Genomic DNA, 22,965 nt, shown 5'->3' with positions numbered 1-22,965 from the left:
AGACGGGGAGAACTTGTTATTACTTAATTTTCAGTATCTTAGGGAAGGTTGATGAAAATGCCAGCCAATGTCCCCTGCTGTGAAAGACAAATTCAGTGTTGGGAACCATTTGAAAATAAAGCTCCCGATACCGTAATGAGACCACATTTGGAAAATGATACTGTTCTGGTTGCTGCACTTCTAATGGGATATTGTAGAGCTTTAAAAAGTGCAGAAAAGGGCAGTCAAAATGGGCTGGAGCAACTAGAAAGGTTTAGCATTTGGGGCTCTGTAGCTTTTAAAAAAAAAAGCAAGGGAAGGGAACGGGGACATGATAGAGGTGCATAAAATTCTGCATGGCACTTGGAAAAAGTAGAGAGTTTTTTCTTCCTCTTATGATACTAGAAGCTGGGGTAATCCAATGGAGTTGAACGATAGCTGTTCCGAACAAAAGGAAGTGCTTTTTCACACAACACACTAAACTGTGGAGTTCACTACCACAGGATTTGGTGAACGCCAGCAATTTGGTGAACATCTTGAACAGGGGTTTAGAAAAGCATATGGAGGATAAGGCCAATGTAACTGCTGTCTACCATCTGCAGGATCAGAGGCAGTATGGCTCTACATACCAGTTGCTGAGGGTCACGGGCAGAAAAGTGCAATTGAGCTCATGTCCTGCTTGTGGAGAGAAGCAAGTCACCCAGTAGGGAGGAGCTGCAGTCCTAGCTTCCCAGCAACAGGGTTGCTGCCACTTAACTGGGAGGGAGAAGGGGAGGCAGACACAGTGGCAGGAACACCAGATAGATTGGCGCAGTGCAGAAGCACCAGCGGAGCCATTCTGCCTAGAAAGCAGCACTGACCTTGCTTCTGGGTTTCCCATAGACATCTGATTGGCCACTGTGGGAGCAGAGTGCTGGAGCAGACGAGTCTTTGGTCTGATCCAGCAAGTTCCTTAAGAGTTTTAACTGGGTGATTACCTACGGTATATTAAAAAATGCAGTTGATAGGACTTATACTGACTGGCTAAGCTCATGACTGCCCCCCTCCCTTTTGCAATTTATAGGAACTTCACAATCAACTGGCTGCTGTGTCAAGAGTCCCTTCAGACACCATCCCAAGACTTCTTTCTGCGGCTCACTCAGTCCTCACTATTGCCTTTCTACATTTTAGTGCTAATCATTTGCCTCGTGTCTGTTGGCCAGGCCACCTTCAGGAGAATTAGGTAAGGTAACTTCTCTCTGTTCTCAACTGCATGGTCTGTAGCTTGTTTATGACCTTATAATAATTAATAATAATAATAATAATAATAATAATAATAATAATAATTTATTATTCATACCCCGCCCATCTGGCTGAGTTTCCCCAGCCACTCTGGGCGGCTTCCAACAGAATATTAAAATACAATAATCTATTAAACATTAAAAGCTTCCCTAAACAGGGCTGCCTTCAGATGTCTTCTAAAAGTCTGGTAGTTGTTTTTCTCTTTGACATCTGGTGGGAGGGCGTTCCACTAACTACAGTAACTTACGTGTTAGTTGCTGCATGTAATGGACGTACCTTCAACAGCAAACACCAGCTGCAGTACAAGAACTTCCAAGCTGGAAAAGACTGTTTTTGAGGTAGTACATATAACTCCCCCTTCCTTTGCATATGACATAATATATGATGCATGCATATATGTTTGCATTTGAATGCCCAACCCTCTTCTGTATTTCCATCTGACAAAATTATGTAGAATAGTAGTATAAATCTGAGCTGTTGCATGTAGAGGTGTGATTGTGGGCAAGTATGTGCTGCACACGACATAGAATATATACAACTCTCAGCTAACTCTGGTGCCCTTGGAGGTTTTTGACTACAACTCCCATCAGCCCCAGCCGACATGTGCTGGAGGACATCAGGTTGGCTAAGGATGGTGACATTACAGTGGTGACATTAGTTCACTGCCCCACCATCATGTCTAGAGTGCTTCAGCATTGGAAGCTGTGTGAATCTGCTCAAAGACTGAGCTGAAAGAGATTGAAATTGTCATATTGGATATGTTTAATGTTTTAATCATAGCTGGTTTTGGGTAAGCAGTGGCTGTGCTGAATAAAGATACTGCTGCAAAAGGGGTTGGTGGCGGGGCTGGGGGGAACATTCCAAGAGGAGGGGGAACTTAAGAGGTCTGTTCTTGGGTTATTGTAAGGCTCTAAGTTGATATCATGGACTGGTTGGAAGAATGGTGGGAGGAACCACCTGGGGAACCGCCAAGGGAAAGAAGGCTCAGAGCCTAGAGAGGAGTGGTGGAGCAACAATGAGCGGTCAGAAAGAGGGAGGAGACTGGGAAGAGGAGGTGTCAGAAGCTGAAGAGGTAACAGGGCTTAGTGAGCTGGAAGAGTCTGTGGCAGAGAGCAGTCTAGAATCAGAGGCGGAAGCTGAAGCTGAAACCTGAGAGTGGGGAGGCCAAGAGGCAAAGATGAGTCAGGGACTGGCTGGATGAGGGAGAGTGGTGGCAGCCAGTAGTCCAGGAGGCACCTGAGGGGGAAGGAGACTTTGAAGCAGGTTCAGACTTGTGTGACAGGGAGGAATCATCAGCAGAGAGTGAGGGTGAAGGGGAAAGGCTTGGGGTAGCCACAGACACTGATACAGAAGGAGCAGGGGCTGTGTTTCCTCTGCAATACAGTCCTGGTTCAGCTCCTTCCCCTCCCCAACTCTCAGTGCAGGAATGAAGGGTTGAGAAAAGGCTAGAACAATTAAGAAAAGGTGAGTCACAGCAAAAAAAATGCAAGGAGTGAGGTATAAATAAGGGGGAGAGAGGACAGAACTTTAGCTTCTGCAACTGACATGCTTATCTGAATAATGTGCTGTGTGCTGACTCCTTGGTCACTGAGCAATAAAGTTAATTACCCCAAGACGGAGGGGCTTTTCTGGCAGCCTAACAGGCTGGTGAAGTGTCACAGGTGTCTCCCCCTCCTGCTGTGACAAGCTCCCCTCCCTCCCGGTCTCCCAGAACCAGACGAGGCATGAAAAGGGTGGAGGAGAGGTTGGCTTCATGCAGGCACAGTCTCTGATTCCTTGGGGAAAACCCTGGAGAGGAGGGACTTTCAGTCTCTGCATCTGATCCATGGGGCAAGACTTAACAGTGGTGGGCTGCTGTGCTCATTAGGTCTGACGCTCTGCCAAATCTTTGCAGATCGTGTTTTTGCTATGAAAAAAAAAAGTTACCTTCAACTTGCATGGTGTGATTTAATGCAAGCTAGCTTCTGACAGATGAGCATAAGGAAGAACCCCATCTTGGGACCTGATACGGACTGCTTAATTGTCAACAGGCTCTGTGGTTTTTCTTTGTCTTCCACATGCTGCAGTGGTGAACCAGTCAATGACACAGCGAAGCTTGAGGGCGGGAGGATTGGAGAAAGGCCAGAGGTTGTGTACCATGTACTTCACACACTTTCGCTGGGATTGCTTGCAATGATGATGGAAGGGTGAGTTTGTCTAGGTTTGTTTTCACTGGAAGTGGCAAGGAATTACTCTTAACTAGCTTTTGTTTCTTTCTGGGTGTGGATGGAGGAACTCTTTTGGACAAATGGATCAAAATGGGCTTCAGTTTCAGAATCAGATTTTAACTGGAGAATAGGGCTATCTGCACCTTAGGAAATACAGTGGTGCCTCGACTTAAGAATTTAATCCGTTCTAAAGGCACCTTCGTAGGTCGAAAAAATCGTAAGTCGAAAAGCGCCATTGGAAACGCGATTTTCCATAGCAATGCATTGGAAACAGAAAAAGTCGAAGCAACCCCATCTAAAAATTCGTAGGTCAAAAAAACCCTATCTAAAACTGCTGCGGTTTCCGTTCGGATGTCAAGAAATTCATAAGCGTGCGGCCATTTGCCCCATTCATAAGTTGAGGTACCACTGTAGAGGCAAAAAGACCCCCTCGGACAGACTCACATTGCATGATTGAATAGGATTCTTAGGGGTCTGCGAGGAACATTATGTACTCCTGCACCCTCTGGAAGTTCCGTTCACATGAAAGCAGCTTCAAGTGCCTATTTTGGATGCCTCAAACAGGCTTAGAAATGGGTTTGAGTCTAAAGAAAGCCCACATAGAAGTAGTTTGCTGGAGGACGCAGAGACATCGCTGTAGGTTTCTTTGCAGTCTTCGATGGTGTCTTTTTTAGTTCTAGATGCTTACAAAGCTTTTCGCGAAGGCACTCGGAGTTGGTAGTGGGATTGGATGCTGTTGCAATCACTCTGGAACAATATGTGTAGGAACTCATCTCTTTATGGATTTGCATGGTGGTTTTCTAGAATGAAGTACGTGTGGACTCCCTATGTTTGCATGATTGCTGCGTTTGGCGTATGCTCTCCGGAGCTCTGGATGACTCTTTTCAAGTGGCTCCGACTGAAGGCTGTGCACCCTATTTTGCTGGTGAGTTCCTAGTTCTAGTTAATTGTATCCATGTGGGAGCTGTGTGTACTCCAGCTCCACCCGCAACCTTTTCCCCACGGCATGGGGGAGAAAGCCTGAAGGGGACTGATAAGCATATGCAGCTGAATCTGCTTTCAGTCACCCCCAATGATCAGGAACCCTGCGCACTGAATACAGTGCCTGTTCCATTACAATTATCTCTGGTCCTGGCATAATGTAAGTATAGGATTCTTTGTTAAGCTGATTAACCGGCAGTGCAGTGGTACCTTGGTTTACGAACTTAATTCGTTCTGGAAGTCCGTTCTTACACCAAAGCATTCTTAAACCGAGGAGCACTTTCCCTACTGAGGCCTCCCGCTGCCGGTGCCCTTCCACCGTTCGGCTTCCGTACGGCTTCCGGGGCAAAGTTCGCTAACCAGAACACCTACTGTACTTCCGGTTTTGCGGAGTTCATTCACCGAATAGTTTGTTAACAGGGCTGTTCGTAGACCGAGGTACCACTGTAGTCTTTAGAACTTTTCAGTGCAATCCTGTACATGCCTACTCAAGGTAAGTCCCGTTGAGTCCAATGGGAGTTCCAGGCAAATGTGTGTATATTACTGCAGTCTCAACGAGTGAACTGTTGTGATAAGAAGGTATCGGCGCTTGCATATTTGAGGACTTAAAAGAGCAAATCGTAATCTTTTATGGTGTGTCTGATCGATATTTCAGGCTCTCATTCTGAGTATGGCAGTTCCAACTATCATAGGCTTCAGCTTGTGGAAAGAGGTAAGATAATACGACACTCCCATTATTACTAACAGCAGTCAGCATTATCCAGTTGGAGTATTGGTTAAAGGGGACTCGACGAGGGTGAGCAGGTAGATGCAGTATCTCCTTGGCCAGAAATCCACAGCTAAAATGGCAGCAGCAAAAGTGTATGGCCACTAGGTAGCACTGTGAGTCTCAAATGCAGGCCTGGTTGGTTTGCTAAAGGAAATAAATAGAAATAAAAATGAATCTAGCCCGGTGATGAACTCATAAGAAAAACAAAAACTTTATATTAACAAAACACTTTATTAATAAATTGAGGATAATTTTGTTGGGAGTATTTGAGTCAAAGGGATTCCTTTTTTCTTTTCTTTTTTACTAATGCATTATGAAGAATAAAATGGATTCTGTCCACTGTGATGGAAGCTAGCCTAATAGTGTAGCAAAGGGCTCTTGAGCACTGATGGTGCTGCGATTTGATAGTAAAGCTAGAAAGGTGGTTTTTAGTCTGCTCCCCTGCATTATTTAAAGTTCTGTAATTTGTTTCCCCACAGTTCATAGCCTTGGTGCTTCCTTTTAGTTTTTTCCTAGGATCATGGCAGAACTTTCAGAACTGCAGGAATTTTATGACCCTGACACAGTCGGACTCATGACCTGGATCAAGTAAGCCATCCCGTTTTGCATACTTTTTTGGTGTTCCTTCTTCTTAGCGCAGGGTATTTTTTGTAACCTAACCTAAGCTGCTGTCAGTGCAGCGGTTGGTTGTTTCCCTCGCACATGCCTCTAGCCAAGCTCCATGTGGCCTTGCCACTCACCTTTTGGGGTTTGCACTCGGGACTGTTGCCCGGTTGAAGAAACCTTGGGGAATTGAATGTGTGAGTTTTTAACCCATCTAGATTCCATGTTTTGCTATTGGCAGCTGTGCAGGACCCCTCTGTTGCGCAGCCTGGAGTGGTGTGATGTGTTGAGGCGCCATCTGTCTCTTGCCTCAGACAGCTAGATGTCTTAGACTGGACCTGCCTTCACTGCTGCACTTTGCACCAGCTGAAGTTGCCAAATACTTTTCAGAGGCAGCCACACACAGAGTGCCTTATCACACTCCAATCCTCATGGAACTAAAGGGTGGTGACTGTGGCCCAAAACACCCTCGCTAGGAAGAGGCGCCGTGAGCACTGCAGTCTTAAGCACCCCTGGCCTTGGCTGCTATGTGGGAGCACAGCCAGGTCCCAAGAGCATTTTCAGGCCGTACTATATAATTTTATAGGATTACATAAGTGAGGGCATGGTTTCTCCCCCCGCAGAAGACAGGCTCCTATTGCTGCTGTGTTTGCCGGCAGTCCGCAGCTGATGGGCACGATCAAGTTGTGCACTGGCTGGATGGTGACCAACCTGCCCCTGTATAATGAGGAGGACCTGCAAAAGAGGAATGAGAATGTGAGTCGTCTTTGCTTTGTCTCATTTTTAAAGGGCTTCTCATGTTTTTGTAGTGTACCTTGAAATCTTTAGCTGGGGATAATGTTGCTGTTATTCCCATTCCACAGGCAGGAAATGGAAGCTGAAACTTGCTCATGTATTTTAAATACAAGCTGAGAAAGCTAGAAAGTTAAGTTCACTGAAATCAACAGAAATTTAAACTCCACACTGTATTATTGTTGCTGATGATTCTTCCAAGTGGAAATAAAAACCATTTAACTCAATGGGGTCTGGCATAAGTCTGTGTAGGATTCAGGAGTAAAACTCACTGGTTTTTTACCATGAGCCTAATTTACACTCGATTGCACCCTTTGTTTACTGGCCTAAGTGGCTCTGACCCAAATACCTTTGTGGAGTTCAGTCAATATGTGTTTTTTTGCCTCTAGTTCCAATGTGGAAGTTGATCAGCCGTTTCACCCTTATAGAGAAGGATTCTTGAGAGTGACTGCTTTTGTTTGACACATGCTGAAAAGTCTTGTTTAAAATTCTTGCATTTGAATTGTATTCCCCCCCAAATAATGAATAGGGTTTTTAAATTTCGATTGCGTGTTTGAATCCTACAGATTTTTCAGATCTATTCCAAAAGATCAGCTGAAGATATTTACAAGATACTCACATCATACAAAGCCACCTATTTGGTTATAGAGGATTCCATTTGCAATGAGGTGGGGCCTGTGAGGGGATGCCGGGTCAAAGACTTACTGGATATTGCCAACGGCCATGTAAGTAGCACCTTGAGTTCTGTCAAAATTCTTTTGCAAGTTTCCTTTTAGAAGGTATAAAGTTTCCTGGAGGGCTTTATACTACATTCAGTTTAAGCTTTTGCTTGCTTGTTAGAAGGAAGTCCCATTGTATTCAGTACTACTCACTTACAAATGTGTCTATAGGATTTCAGCCTGTTTCTTCACTTACACAAGTGCCTAATTTCCATAGGGGTAACTATGTTAGTCTCTTGCAGCAAAAACATGAGCTAAAGACTAACCAGTTCGTAATGGGAAAGATTTCATGAACTGCTGTACACTTCATCAGACGCGTTAAGTGTTAGGAAAAATGAAACATCAGAGGGAGACGGCAGTGTGAAATTGTAGAATTAAAATTCTGTCAGTGCTATTACGGTACTTGGGGACTAAATTGGCACAATGGATTTATGTCACACTTTGTGGGTGAATCGGATTGTCCATGCCACAGAGTGTCTGTTATCTTCAACACAACTACTTTTCTTTTAACGGCCACTGTTAAGAATGTAATTATAACCATCTGTACTTTTATGTATATCATTTCTTTCTGACTTCACTCATTACACCTTAAAACCATGTTTATATAACTGGAGTTTCCTGCCACAAAATGTGTTGCTGGCCACTGGTGTAGGTGGCTTTAGAAGGGAATTAGACAAATTCTTGGAAGATGGGATTATCAACACCTAATAGCCACAGGGATGTGGTTCAACAAAGCAGAGCTATTGGCTTCATGTCCTACTTATAGGCTTTCCAGAAGTCTGACGGATCTTTGATCTGATCCAGGGGTCCCCAAACTAAGGCCCGCGGACGGTTCGGAAATCAGCATGTTTTTACATGAGTATAATGTGTCCTTTTATTTAAAATGCATCTCTGGGTTATTTGTGGGGCATAGGAATTCGTTCATTTTTTACTTTCAAAATATAGTCCGGCCCCTCACAAGGTCTGAGGGACAGTGGACTGGCCACCTGCTGAAAATGTTTGCTGACCCCTGGAGCCTCTGATCTGTCATGACTCTCTTTCTGTAGGTTTGGAGTAGCTATTTGACCATCACAACACCATTCTCTGAGTACAAGGGCCTCAAAGGCAGTGGTCAAGCACCACTGTGAGGAAGTGGTGTGCACAAACTTCTATTTCTGTTTTGGACATCTTTTTTTCTGTCTTTCATGCTTTATCAATTAGATACCAATTATGTCTCCAAAGCCATGCACATTGATCCAATCTCATGCTAATGAACCCAAATCTCTTTTTATAGGTTAGACTGAGTCAGAGGTGTTTTTTAAATGCACACTCTTTTTGTTCATTTCTTCCTTATCCGCATTAATGATAAAATATATTTTGCTTGTTGCTACTGCAGGACTAGGTAACTTCATTCAGTGCTAATAATCACTTCAGGCAGAATATGATTATTTGAATATTATTAGTCATAGAATCATTGAGTCGGAAGGGTCATCTAGTCCAACGCCCTGCAATGCAGGAATCTCAACTAGGTAATACATGACACAGGTAGCTTGCATTGAATTTTCTCATATAGGACAATAGATCCCGTGCTGTTAATGAGTGGCTCCTACATTCTGCAATATACTTTTAGAAAGAATTGTTGCTCTACAAATGAAATGTTCCTCTCTCTCTTTCTACAGCACGGCTAGACTAGTGATGTTGACAGTTTCTCACATCATGAAATTAAAAATCAGTTCATGTCAGTCCTTTGTGTGCATTGAGTTAAAATACACACTTTTCTTGTTTCTCCCCAGGTGTATTATGAAGAAAACGACAGCTATGGCTACTCTAAATATGGACGGTTTTGTCAGGAGATCAAAATGAACTATTCTCCATACGTGAACTACTTCACTCGAGTATACTGGAACAGATCCTATTACGTATACAAAGTCAACACTGTGATATCCTTCCAGTCCTGAGACGCCATTTTGAAGACTGACTTGAGTTGGCAGAACTCCTAAATGGGAAGAGGTCATTTACGAACATACTTTTTTATATCCCATATACAGTATAAACACACACACACATCCTAGAGAACAGGCAAAGCGGTACCTGACTGGAATACTGCAGACAGACTACAACACAGTGAAAGAGAGATATGCTGCAAGGCCATGAGAGTAGAAGACTGTCTTCCATATTTTGAAATACCTCTTCCCAGCTTTTCCAGTTTTAACCTTATCTTAATGTGCATTGATTTTCTTTTTTTCATTGTTTATAGCAACTGCTGCCTTTAAGTACTTTCATTTACTTGGTTAAATATATAAAAAAGGAACATGTAAACCTTCTGGGCATGATCCTGAAGCTATGCATATTTATCTGGGGTTGTGGGAGGATATTCAGTCCTTTTTGGAGCTGCAGGTTCCCACATTTTTTTTTAATGAATGGAAGTGGAGCGGGAGGGTTTGGAGATTGCTGGAAATTATTTGGGTAGGGTGGGGAATGAGTTGTATACAGGGTATTGCTTGGCTGAGATTGATTCTTGTTAATCATGGTTGCTAGCTATGATCTGCCTTCTGTTCAAGACACTGGCAGATCTGTCATTGATCTTCAATGGGGCACAATTTTACCCTACGTTTGGTGAAAGACTATATCCTAAGAAGGTAGCACACAGTGGATTACATGTATTTATTTATTTTTAAAAAAAATCAGTGTCCCAAATAAGAGTTTACTCTTAATATGTACAATTTCCTTTGAAATGTGTAGATGTGTTTTAGGAATATACACCCAATATTACGATGGTGACCTTCTAATTGTTTCAAATATACAATTTAGTCCCTAAACAAGAAAGGGCTTGAAGAGGTTTGACGTAACTATTTTGCAGATTTCAGCCACTTTGCAGAACTGTGCGTCTGCTTTAACAGGATGGATGGGGTTTAATCATTTTGATCTGGTTTTATAGTCTTGTTAAAAGTTATTTCTCAAATTGGATTTTAAAAAAACACACACTGAAGACCAAGCTTATAACAGCAGGTTGTATTTTGGGTTGAGTTGTTTTTAAAAAATTAAATATTGTTATGGGACCTTAGCAATTTCTCTCCACGTATTTATGCTGCTGTTCTTGGTAATTTTCTTAAAAAAAAATTTTTTTAGTGTCTGTGTGACCCAATCCCTCTGAGCTTGATTTTTATGGTCTTTCAAAAACAACAATCCTGGAGAGGTTTTTTTTATGTGTAAGCTGTGAGAGCATTCCTTCTGTGCTTCATGCAAAGCCTTCTATCCACTGACTAGAACTGAAATTCCAGATGTTGGCATTTTGTTTCATTCAAGGTACACAAACATGAGAATAACCAGGAGGCAAAGCAGATTTAGTATGTGTATATTTTATTACACACGTTATGTGCAGTGCTCATTGCTGCCTATTTTATGCAGGTCAAACAACTTCGTTATAATATTTTGAAAAGGAATTTCTTATGAAGAACTCCAGGTCATATAACTTAAAATCATATTGGTGTTTTGATTTCTGAGAGGGTGTATATTGTACTGCTGAGTGATTGGATGTAAAACGCCTTATGACAGTAGCCTTGAGATGCATTCAATTCGACAATGTCTGTATCCGCGAGGTTTTGTTTTAATGTCGCAGTCATTCTCTGTGTTGCTTTACAAATGCAGTTATGCCTCTGCATTGAATTCCCCCCCCCCCCGATGCTGCAATAAATTGCATCAGATGCACTTACCTTGAATTTACTGCAAGGGAATTTACGCTTCAATACTGTTTTGTAATGATTGAAGGACTGCCGGTTTTGACAGGTTTCTGGCATCGAATACTCGACCTCCCTTCACCAGGCACCTTTGATTTCTATGAGGCTTCCATGGAAATAGATGCAGGTCATGCAGTAACATCAATATGTCTGGCCAGCTCTAATACAATATCATTAATGGAGGTAAGCCAGCAACCTCTATGGTAGTCTCTAATGTTCATGAATTCCACTCCTAAACTATTGCACTTCTGCGCTGCAGTCTTGCTCAAAATGCAATTATATCTCCGCTTCTGAAATGGGCTCCTTTTGAGTATTTACTCCAGTGCTGAGTAACTTTAAGCTTGTCCACACAGTTGAAGATGAGCTTGTTTTCCAGCCTGAAATTTTGTTTTATATGTTGTTTTGAGCATGCAGCGCATAAGCCCTTACCTGATTTTTAAGTAGTGATGTTGCTTACCCGTGTCCCACTCCTCATGCTTGAAGAGAAATGAAATCTGATAGCTGTCAAGTTCCAGAAACATGAGGTGGAAAGTGCCGCTCTGCTAATAGAGATGGAGGTACTCCACCTGGAAGTCCCCTGCATGCCTGTAGAGAAGAGGGAAACAGGACATGGTGGGAACAAGCATGTATTCCTCCCCACAGTAGCCAGTGGGAAGGTAGAAGAAAAAAGCTGTCCCTTGCTCTGCCCACAGCAAAATCTCAGGACAATGGATGAGGACAGCTGCTATTCTCCCTGCCGCAAATGTACAGTAGGATTGCTCTGTTTTGTAAGCTTTCTCTGTGAGCTCTGGGAGCTTTTGAAAACAGACTTGCAGCTGTGGAAGGAGGTGGTGGTTCTCATGGCCTCTGGTTAGATAAAACCTTCACAAACCATTATAGTATTTTTTCCCCTATAGAGAAAAAAGTAGCCAAAGATAATAATAATAAAATTTAAACTGCAAATCTAATGTTGGTTATTGGACTAGCTGTTGAATAGCCAGAAGTGGGAGATGGATGAGGTCTTTATTTTTATTAGTTGTGCACAATGCAGCATTTTCCTAACATTCCCTGAGGACTTTGAAGGCGGTATTTGGAAAGCTTGTAAGCATCACTCTAATCAAGTGTTTTTCGGGCATAACCTGTGATGGTTCTAATGAATGGAGAAATAACTAGTCCTTTTAAAAAAAAGCAGCATTCAAACCTCTTGCTGTCGATGTTGCAGTCCGGTTGGAACATGTGCCTTGTAAACCTTTTTTTATTAAAGAAACAAAAACTAACCTCTGCACATTTTGTTGATTCTTTTTATGTCTAAAATCCACAGTTGAATTTCAGTAGGGACAAATGTCAGGTTCCACACTTAGGCAGGAAGAACTAGCTGCACAAATATAAGATGGGGGACACCTGGATTGCCAGTAGTATACGTGAAAAGGATCTAGGGGTCTTAGTAGACCACAAGCTTAACGTAACAGTGTGATGCAGCAGTAAAAAAAGCTGCTGCTATTCTAGACTGCATCAACTGAATTATAGTGTCCTAATCGAGGGAAGTAATAGTACTGTACCACTCTATTCTGCCTTGGTCAGACTACACCTGAAGTACTGTGCCCAATTCTGGGCACCACAATTTAAGAAGGATATTGACAAGCTAGAATGTGTGCAGAGGAGGGCAACCAACATGATCGAGGGTCTGGAAACCAAGCCTTAGAGGGAATAGTTAAGGGAACTTAGCCTGGAAAAGAGGATACTGAGAGAAGACATGATAGCCATCTTCAAGTATCTAAAGGGCTGTCACATGGAGGAAGCACCAGGAAGACTAAACACCAGGAAGAACTTTCTGACAATAAGAGCTGTTTGACAGTGGAATGGACTCCCATGACAGGTGATTGACTCTCCTTCCAGGAAGGTACATGGTCTGGGCCGTATGGAGCACTTGCTGCAACCTGAGCCATAACCTGAGACTTCTGCATTGAAGGCGCTGCTGCGCTTTTCCCTTCAAGCACTTCTTGGTTCTAGGAGACAGCGGGCATAGCTGCCAAGTTATCCCTTTTTTAAAGGGATTTTCCCTTATGCTGAATAGGCTTCCTCGCGAGAAAAGGGAAAACTTGGCAGCTATGACAGCGGGGCGGGGGAAGGTGGGTTGGCTGAACTTTCTTCTCTTCTGCGACATCTGGCGCGCCTTCCCCTGGCTGTCTCAAGTCTGCCCTGACCCTTCCTTCTGCCTTGCGGGCGGCATCACATCCCAAAAATCACTGGTCATCGCTTCTGCGAGAGTGATCTTACGCACAGAATCTGCAAACACGTATAGTTTTGGAGAAAGCGCGACTCGCGAGCCGTTTTTTCACACCGTCGACCCACAGGAACAAGTTTGTAGGCAAACGCATTCCGCCTCCTCTCATCCGATTGGCGGCTCTTGCGCGGAGGGCGGAGCGTCCGTCCCATCCATCCCTCCACGTGGAGTCGGCGGTGCTGGCGCGCAGTCTGGGGCTGCTGGAGAACTTTCCCCGTCTCCGGGAATCGCTCGGCGCCGCACCGAGGGGGAGAATGAGGGAACCGCCGGCCGGGGGCCTGTCGCCTTCCCGCCGATGGCTCCTCTTCCTCTGGCTCGCGGCCGGCTCGGGCGGCTCCCCGTGCCGCTGGCCCGCCTCGCCGCGCGCTCTCTGCTTCTATGGGCAGGTGCCCGAGAACAGCCCTCCGGGGACGCGGGTGCAAGGGCTGCGGGTGCCGCTGCGGAGGCTGCAGCTGCGGGCGCCGGCTCAGACGCTGGGAGCCGCGTGGGCCCTGGAAGGCGACGGCGCCTCGCACTTCGCCCTGCAGCTGCTCCCGGCCGGGGCTCCCCGTCGGCGGCCGGCGCTGCTGCTGCTTTTGCGCACGGCGGAGCGCTTGGACCGGGAGGCGCGTCCGCGCTACAGCCTGTCGCTGACGGGCCCCTCGAGGGCAGCGCTGCTGCTTCGGCTGCGGGTGCTGGACCGCAACGACCACCGGCCTCGCTTCCCGCCGGGCCCCGCGCCGCCCCTCGAAGTGGACGAGCTGGCGCCGCTGGGCTCCGAGGTGGCGCGCCTGCGCGCCCTGGACGCCGACGAAGGCGCCAACGCGCGCCTCACCTACCGCTCGTGGTCCGGCGCCTCCGACCCGGGCCGCCGCCTCTTCGTGGTGCCGCGCAGCGGGCAGGTGCTCACCGTGGGCTCCTTGCTCGGCCTGCGCAGCCTCAGCCTCTGGGTCTCGGCCCAGGACCACGGGCTGCCCCGGCCCTTGCGCAGCCCCGCCAGGCGCCTGGAGCTGGCGGTGAGGAAGAGGACCACGACGACGACGACCGCGCCCCAAGGCGCTGCTCCGTCGCCCCGCAGGGTCCGCGCCCTGGCCGATTCCTCCAGCCCCGGCTACTCCAGCCCCGGCTACAAAGTCCGCGTCCCCGTCGGGGCGCCGGCGGGGGAGCTCATCTTCACCGTCCCGGACACTCGCTACCAGGAGGCCGGCGGCAGCTGGTTCGAGATGGTCTCTCCGGCCGCGGCGGGGGCTTTCCCGGTGGAGCTGGACAGGGGCTCCGGCCGACTGTCCCTCGTCCGGCAGCTGGAGAGGGGAGGCCGGACGGAGGTGGTGGTCAAGGTGCATCGGACAGACGGGCAAGGTGAGGCTGCCTCACAGGTGGGAAGCCTGCTAAGTTGTGGGGGTCTCTGAGCAGGTGCGGAGCAGGTGCAGTGACATCCATAGCTGCCAAGTTTTCCCTTTTCTCGCGAGGAAGCCTATTCAGCATAAGGGAAAATCCCTTAAAAAAAGGGATAACTTGGCAGCTATGGTGACATCTTAGGCCGGGGTTTTTTATTAAAAACAAGTTCAACAGTTATAAGCCAGGCCTTATTGCATCACATTGATGTTTACCTTAAATTTCTGTGTCTACCACCCCAAAAGATATACTTTGAGTAGACACAGAAATTTAAGGTAAACATCACAGCGATGCAATAAGATTGAGAATAATGTAACCATCTTAACTATCTAAAAGCAGCACATTCTAAAATGCTTGGCCAAATAAGAAGGCTTGATGCTGAAGGAACACAGTGTTAGGTGCCAGATCGGTGGGTTGTGTGGTAAATTGTCCCATGTGGAGCCGGTCAGAGAACTGCTTTGCCACTAAGGCTGTTCTAGTTGCATAAGCAGCCCAAATGATTTCTTCAGATAGCAGCGTTTTTTGCGGTGTTGTGGGAGCAACACTGAAGCAGCATGCAGACTGAAAGATTGGTGCCTGCATTCATGTGATTATTTCAAAAGAGATGCTGCAGTTCACCGACTCACTCCCTTTTAAATTATTTTGATTTCAAGCCTGTAAAGAAACCTACTGAGCAGAAATTCTGCCTCCTTATTCTTCATTATTTAGACTTGTGATACAGCTACGATCCATAAATGAGGCTTGTCTAATGCTTCAAAACTACACATCGTGCTCAAGTGTTCGTAATTTTGCTCAGCCTTTTTCTTGAATGAAATGACCACAGGACCGGTGGGTGGGAAGGAGGTGATTCACTCTTTCTGCTTGGGCCAGTTCTCCTGATGGGAAAAGTACACAACCCAAGAGCCATCTTTCCCATACGGCTTAGTGTGGTTCGTTGCGCCAGGGCGCTGGCCTCTCAAGGGCACCCCAGCGAGTGGGGGAGCTGTGCGGCTTTGCCGGCGGCCGCCCCTTTCTGTGCATGCCCGCCAGCTGCGCCCCGTCAAACATATATGGCTGGCGGGCGTGCAGCTTGCCTCCCAAGCCTCCTCGGGAGGAGAGCAATCCTAAGCCTCCGCAGAAACAGCCGGGGGAGGGAGCGAGGGAACCTGGAAGGCGAGGCGGGGGGGGGGAGAAGGACGAGGGATGCGCCAAAACATGTTGCCCCCACCTGCTGGGGGAGGGGGTTTCCTGGAGAAGAAGCGGCCCCTTTCTCGTAGTGGTAGACGGTGAAGGCAGCCGGGAAAGCAGACCGGAATAGGCGCAATGGGATCTCCCGACTTCAATTCTTTTTTTAAACTTCAAAGCAGCCGCAGGGGAAGTGTGGAATCATAGAAGTCTGACTTCGATCACAGAATTGTAGAGTTGGAAGGGGTCCCAAGGATTATCTACTCCAACCCACTGCAATGCTAGGGAATTCTATTAGCAGCATTTAGAATAGAATACAGTAGTAGAATAGAATAGTAATTTATTCGCCAAGTACTTACATTTACGGGGGGATTTCTTCTTTTTAAGCGTGTGAGTGTGGATTTAAATCCCGCTCCCCACATGGTCCGTTTCCTTTAGGGAGTCAGCTCCCTAAAAACACTTGACAACTACTCTGGGGAACCTTTCCTAAAAAAAGGTCAACAACTCTGGGCAACAGGGGGGGCGGGGCGCCGGGCGGATATTTGCACCCTGGCGCCGCATATGCTTAAGACGGCCCTGCACAATCCTTTCATGTTTTCCCTTTGGAGAGAAGAAAGACATGGGAGAGCAATATTTGATTAGAAAAATGGTTTGAGAGGCTCTTCCATCTCCTTCCTCAGTTCTTTGCTTGAGCTTTCAGCCTCCAGAGGCTCCTTCTTATTTTAAAAGAAAAAAGTCAGGACAGGTAAACATTATGTCACACTGTTTGATCCCAGATGGTAGACATTTTGATTTTTCTTAAGCTTTGTATTTTATAGTTTAGCTGTGTGGTTTCATCAGTTGTAAAGATTTCTACAGCTCGGAGTAGAATATTGAGTTATGGGGCAAATATTCACAAGCAAACAAGACCTGCTGAAGCACATTTCAAGCTGTACATCCTATTATCCTTGGCAAACAGTGTGTGGACTGAGGGATCCTTCCTAACCAGTGTGAAAATGGTTGCTTGTTTGCACAAAACTACAGTTATTTCGTCTGACCAAACTGCGGGAGGCAGTGGAAGACAGGAGTGCCTGGCGTGCTCTGGTCCATGGGGTCACGAAGAGTCGGACACGACTAAACGACCAAACAACAACAACACAGTTATTTCAAATATGCAGTTTGCTTTTGAATAAATGCAGCTTCCTTTCTAAAGAGAGAGGTCATTAAACAGGTGCAGCCGCAATATGTGATAGTGCAGTATTGATATTCATTGCTTACATTCCTTGATTGCAACCACCACTACCCCCACCCCACCCCCACCCCGGTGAAAGCACATTGATTCAACATCTTGAGAATCTTGTTTCTTGTTTTCTGGGGAAAAAATTAAGTTTCTAGTCTTCAAGACTTCTAAGATGCAACTGACTGTAGTGGAGCAAGTCCCTTTATTATGACTTAACCAAAATGTCACAAAAAGTGCACAAGCTCTTTGAGTCCAGCAAAACTCTTTATCATGCTGGATGTTAAGCGGAGTGGGAAGGACGGGGATCGGTGATAAGAGAGCTGCTTTGATTTTGAAGCCATGGTGTCTGGATTTTCAGTAGTGGCACCTTCCTTCTCTATGTAGAGGCAAGGGCCTATATCAGGGATAGGAAGTTCTCTGCCCTCCAGCTGTTGCTGAACTTGCCCATTGACTGTGCCTGGGAGTTACTCTTGCTATCTACATGCAGGTGGTACTGTTAAAGTATGTGCTCTATCATTGAAAGGGTGTGTTACTGGTCATAGAGATTGAACATATTTAGATACACTTTGTATATGTCTTCTAAAGATTCCTCCTTGTTTCCCATCTCTGGACTTCAGTGTAAGTTGAAGTTTCACACTCACAAAGGGCTACCAATACCTTCATTTATTTATTTTGGTCATATGAGGAAGCCAGTTGTGTTCTCAAGGTGCTAACACTGTGCCTGTTGCAGCAGGAATGGGTAGCCTGTAGCCCTCCAGATATGGCAGCTCACAGCCGGCATGGTCAATGGCTAGGGATAATGGGAGTTGTATCTGGAGGGCCACACTGAGCTGTGGAGCGTCTCCAAGTGGCTTAGTTTCCATCTCATATGACTCTTTCCATTGCCGTAATATAGACCAGGCGTAGGCACACTCGGCCCTCCAGATGTTTTGGGACTACAATTCCCATCATCCCTGACCACTGGGCCTGATAGCTAGGGGTTATGGGAGTTGTAGTCCCAAAACACCTGGAGGGCCAAGTTTGTCTATGCTTGATCTAGACCAGTGGTCCTCAACCTTGGGCCTCCAGATGTTTTTGGCCTACAACTCCCATGGTCCCTAGCTAGCAGGACTAGTGGTCAGGGATGATGGGAATTGTAGTCTCAAAACATCTGGAGGTCCAAGGTTGAGGACCACTGATCTAGACAATGTCTTCGTGCAGGTTTGATGCAACAACATCTGGAGGTCTTTCCCATGTTTACTGTGTACATTTCTGTTTGCAAACAGAAGTCAGGCCATTTCTCCATCTGGTCCAGTATTTTCCTCTCTAGCAGTTAAGATTAGAAACTTATTTACAATGATAAGGAATCTTAAAGTAAAAGGAAAGGTAGGTGGGGGTAATGAGAAATTATAATTGGTTGTTAGAAAGTCAGTTGGGAGGGATGGGGGGGGAAGAGAGTCAGAATATAGGTAATGTAAAGATATGCAAAGTGGTGTCTAAATTTTATGAAATGTACAATAATAAAATATTGAGCTGTGGTCGTCCCTCCCCCTCCAGCCCCTCAAACAGTTGAGTCCCATCCACCTCCACTGCATTAAAAGTCCAGACAAGGCTTTTTGTGCAGGTTTGATCTAGCTTATTAAGTTAAAAGCAGGCAAACTGATGAAGGGTATTGCTGTGTTAACTTGTGAAGCAGACAGCACAGTCGGCGTACTGCTCTTTTGCATTGTTGTTCTTTAAAAAGAGCTTATTATGATCTCCGCTATGATCCTCTTTACAAAGCTGTGTTCTGCTTCATCCTGTGCCCAATAACAGTATCGACAAGACAACATGCCTCGGGGTGGAAATAATTCCAGTGATCATGTAGGACAAGGTCATAGCTGCACTTCCTTTAGAGCAGCTGTTCAAAATTACATTGCATTCAGAAAACTTCAAAATAAAACATGTTGGAAAAATGTCTGTGTGGTTGCTTATAACTGTTAAGCAATTCCAGGAACTATTAAGTTTTACAAATGCACAAGGAAGAATTGGCAAAAACCGACCCATTGGTAGAATACTATGGAATACCAAGCTTGACCCAGATATGTTTCATGACTGCATGGAGCAAACAGCCCTTTCCCAACATACATTATGTGGACTATAAAGATGAAGGAAATGTAAAGAGAATTCTGTAATTTTTTTTTAGTGCCGTTCATTTGAGTAGGATTACACTTAGACAGTACAAAGTTCACCCTGTGTGGTTGTTACTTATTTATTAGACTTGTTCATCCCTCGCTACCCAGAGGTCTCCAAACGATTCACAGCACATTTAAAAACAAAATATAAATAAGCTATATAATGAAAACGGAATAAAACAACTCCCATAATAACCACATGTTGAGGAAGTTATCTCTCAACTTCAATTTCCTACCTATAAAATGGAAATACACCCAGTTTGCAGAATTGTTTAAGGATAAACTAGTTCAGGCAATGTTATGTCCCACCGTGGATATTGAGAAAAAGTAGGTTTGATGCTTTGCTGTCTCTGGTTTCATTATTTTGTGTGCTATTCTCGTCATCTTTTAAGGTCTGTGTATGTTGCTCTGTCATCTCAGAACACCCCCAGTCATGAATGGCTATACGCTTTCTATGCCTCCTTGTCCATGGCAGTCTAATTTAGTCTGTGGGGTCCCAATTAGCAAAGGAAACAGATAATTACAAAAGCCAATTCAATCTCCAAATTAGTCTAAATTTTTAAAGATAGGAAAATACAAAATCTATTAAATCCCCAGGACTGCTTCTTTGTACTGGTCGTTATTTTTTTCCTTTCCTTCCAGTATAAATCCATCCTTTGTGTCCTTTCGCTTGATCTAGCTGAGGCTCTTGGTGTCTGCCCTACTTGAGAGACAAAGTGACCCTAAGCTGCATATTGAACTCTGCCACGGCTTTATGAAAGCGGGAAAAAGCACCTTTTGTAGAAGAGTTTGGACTTGATATCCCACCTTTCACTCCCCTTAAGGAGTCTCAAAGTGGCTAACAATCTCCTTTCCCTTCCTCCCCCACAACAAACACTCTGTGAGGTGAGTGAGGCTGAGAGACTTCAGAGAAGTGTGACTGGCCCAAGGTCACCCAGCAGCTGCATGTGGAGGAGCAGGGAATCAAACCTAGTTCACCAGATTACGAGCCCACTACTCTTAACCACTACACCACACTGGCTCTCTTTTGTGAGAGTTTGAGAGGAGTTCTAAGAGCTCCATCGCCTTATTTCTTAGCAAAATGGAAAGCCTAAAAGAACAGGGTGTAAAAAAGTGGTGGGTGGGTTACTGGTATATGTTTTGTATTTCTGAAGGGTGGCTGCTGACTGTCCTTGAACACTGTGTAACAAATCAACTCATTTTATGTGTAACATTTATCCTAGAGCCCATAACGGATGTTCTCTGAGTGTTAAAAGTGTGTATTCTAAGAAATGCACTTTTCAGATAAATAAAAATACAGTAGTAAATACCATGACCACCATCAAATACAGAGTTAAGTGCAATGAAAACCCATTTGAATTAAAATTGAACTTAATTTAAAATGGCCCACGTTCTGCCAGAGGAATTTAATTTTCATCAGTTCACCCATAAGTTACAGTATAGGAACTACTTCAGAGATATTTTTGAACTATTTCAGTGAATTTGTTCCAAATACTGGCAGACCCTCACATGATGAACTAAATATATGTTTCTTCTTTAAGCAGCTTACGTTTATTATTGATTTGTATACTCTTGGAATAAGTTGGTGGGATGAAGGTGTAGCAGCAGTGGTTTGCATTCAGTTTTCAACACTTTATTTTGGGCTGAGTAAACTTGCCCAGACCAGACATGTGTGGTTTAAGTAGGTAGTAATACCCCCGGGCCCCCGCCCTCCTTTTTATCAGTTTGGCTTTAACATCCTGCTGATTTTGTGTCTTGCCAGATCGCTTTATTGTGGTGACAGATCGGTATTGACAAATAGCTTGGCTGTAACATCAAGCTGTTTATGTCAACGGAACAAAATGTTGTGTGGTCATATTGATTCAGCACTAGCTGAACGCTTTTGTATGTCTGATCTTTTTTCTTTTTGTCAGATGGGGGCTTGGTTGAAAATTGGGAGCCAGGGAGGCACACTTCATAGTCTGTAAAATGCTCGCCTGATGTAGCACTGATGTTAAGTATTTGGGTACTTCTGGATTTTTGGCTAGTAGTATGTAACATTCTAAACACAAGAAGGTAATTTGGTTGGCTTTTTATTCCATTTGAAAAGCCATGTCTTGAGCACAAACCACAGGAATTGTTTCTTCACCAAAAGCCCCGTCAACACAATCATCAAAGTTGGCAGCATTGTGTAAGTAGCCAGCCAGTGTTAGAAACTCAACTATATAAGCTAGGCTCCTTAAACCAGAGTTACAGTCACCAAAATGGAATGCCTAGTTGCCATTTTGGGGCCAGACAGCTTGAAAAATCATATTTTTCAATATGACTTTTTGGTTCCTGAAATTCATTTTGATTGTGCAGATAAAATATAATGGATAGAATTCTCCAGCATGTGTTGCTAGTGTGTGAAGAGTCAAGATCCAAGGCATGGCACCTCCAGATGGTAGAGATGTCAGTCGCCATCCTGGTGCCCGGGCATCTTCACTTGGTCACAAGTGACCGATTGTTGTTGTTGTTGTTGTTGTTGTTTAGTCGTTCAGTCGTGTCCGACTCTTCGTGACCCCATGGACCAGAGCACGCCAGGCACTCCTGTCTTGCACTGCCTCCCGCAGTTTGGTCAAACTCATGTTCGTAGCTTCGAGAACACTGTCCAACCATCTTGTCCTCTGTCGTCCCCTTCTCCTAGTGCCCTCAAATCTTTCCCAACATCAGGGTCTTTTCCAGGGAGTCTTCTCTTCTCGTGAGGTGGCCAAAGTATTGGAGCCTCAGCTTCAGGATCTGCCCTTCCAGTGAGCACTCAGGGCTGATTTCCTTCAGAATGGATAGGTTTGATCTTCTTGCAGTCCATGGGACTCTCAAGAGTCTCCCCCAGCACCATAATTCAAAAGCATCAATTCTTCGGCGATCAGCCTTCTTTATGGTCCAGCTCTCACTTCCATACATCACTACTGGGAAAACCATAGCTTTAACTATACAGACCTTTGTCGGCAAGGTGCCCTATTGGGGTATTATGTCGAAGTAGGATTAGAACAAATCAGGAAAAGGAAGTAAGAGGTAGCACAAAATAATAAATGAATTATTGCGATAATAAGAAATATTGGGGGGTGGGCGCCAAATTTTGTCCTCACTCAGGGCACCATATTACCAAAGTCCTTCCCTGCAGAATGGCTCAAGTTCAAACGTAAGCCAGTTTGCATCGATTGCTATAGCTTGTTATCCTCTGGCTATTAAGTGACCTATGTGCAAATTAGTGGGTGAGCTCCGTGAGTGGTTTCTGAGAGCTTGTTTGTATGCTGTCATGATGGGCTTAATGCCTTGTGGGGTTTTTGCATTGCAATGGGAACAAAATCTGTCACTTATTAACTTCGGAAGGTGGTGGACTCCTTCATTGGAGGTTTTTAAAGCAAAGTTTGGGTGGCCATCAGTCATGGGTGCTTTAGTTGAGAGTCCTGCATTGGACTAGATGACCATTTGGTTCCCTTCCAGCTCTACAATTCTGTGAGCAACAGGGAGGTCCCGTTCTCCCCCCCCCCAAAAAAACCCCACCGTTGGTTTTGATATTCCTTGAAGCAGTCCCTCTTCTGGTCAAAATAAAAACGGAGTGGGGCTTTCAGGAAAGAGTATAGGTGAGAAAGAATTCAGCACACCCTGCCTACCCCATTTCCTTATGAAATTCTTTTTCTTACACCTGCAATTTATAGTTATTCAGTAGCTACCTGTCTTCTCTTCATGCTAAGATAGATGCCCACTGAAATACATGGGGTCC

General features: G+C 45.1%; 2 protein-coding genes across 7 annotated transcripts in view; both read left to right on the top strand.

Moving 5' to 3' along the window:
- The window catches only part of DPY19L4 (dpy-19 like 4), a 67,090-nt gene extending 54,783 nt beyond the window's left edge, over positions 1 to 12,307 (top strand). For 5 of the 6 annotated variants that reach the window (XM_035125569.2, XM_060277703.1, XM_035125572.2 and 2 more), the window contains 8 exons: positions 1,043 to 1,201; positions 3,327 to 3,446; positions 4,272 to 4,392; positions 5,104 to 5,160; positions 5,723 to 5,805; positions 6,444 to 6,576; positions 7,179 to 7,337; positions 9,104 to 12,307. In XM_035125569.2, coding sequence (XP_034981460.1) covers positions 1,043 to 1,201; positions 3,327 to 3,446; positions 4,272 to 4,392; positions 5,104 to 5,160; positions 5,723 to 5,805; positions 6,444 to 6,576; positions 7,179 to 7,337; positions 9,104 to 9,268 — 997 coding nt within the window. In that variant the 3' untranslated portion in view covers positions 9,269 to 12,307. Of the gene's footprint in view, positions 1 to 1,042; positions 1,202 to 3,326; positions 3,447 to 4,271; positions 4,393 to 5,103; positions 5,161 to 5,696; positions 5,806 to 6,443; positions 6,577 to 7,178; positions 7,338 to 9,103 lie in introns of those variants that run through there. The other variant, XM_035125575.2, reaches the window with a different exon arrangement.
- Positions 12,308 to 13,564: 1,257 nt separating this feature from the next.
- LOC118090207 (neural-cadherin-like) overlaps positions 13,565 to 22,965 on the top strand; it is a 57,024-nt gene continuing 47,623 nt past the window's right edge. Inside the window, exon 1 of the mRNA XM_035125620.2 lies at positions 13,565 to 14,648. Within this exon, the coding sequence (XP_034981511.2) occupies positions 13,565 to 14,648 (1,084 nt within the window). The remainder of the gene's footprint in view (positions 14,649 to 22,965) is intronic.

The sequence above is a fragment of the Zootoca vivipara genome, chromosome 8 (assembly GCF_963506605.1).
Source record: "Zootoca vivipara chromosome 8, rZooViv1.1, whole genome shotgun sequence".
Classification (NCBI taxonomy): domain Eukaryota; kingdom Metazoa; phylum Chordata; class Lepidosauria; order Squamata; family Lacertidae; genus Zootoca; species Zootoca vivipara.
This window is presented reverse-complemented; position numbering and strand designations above follow the sequence as displayed.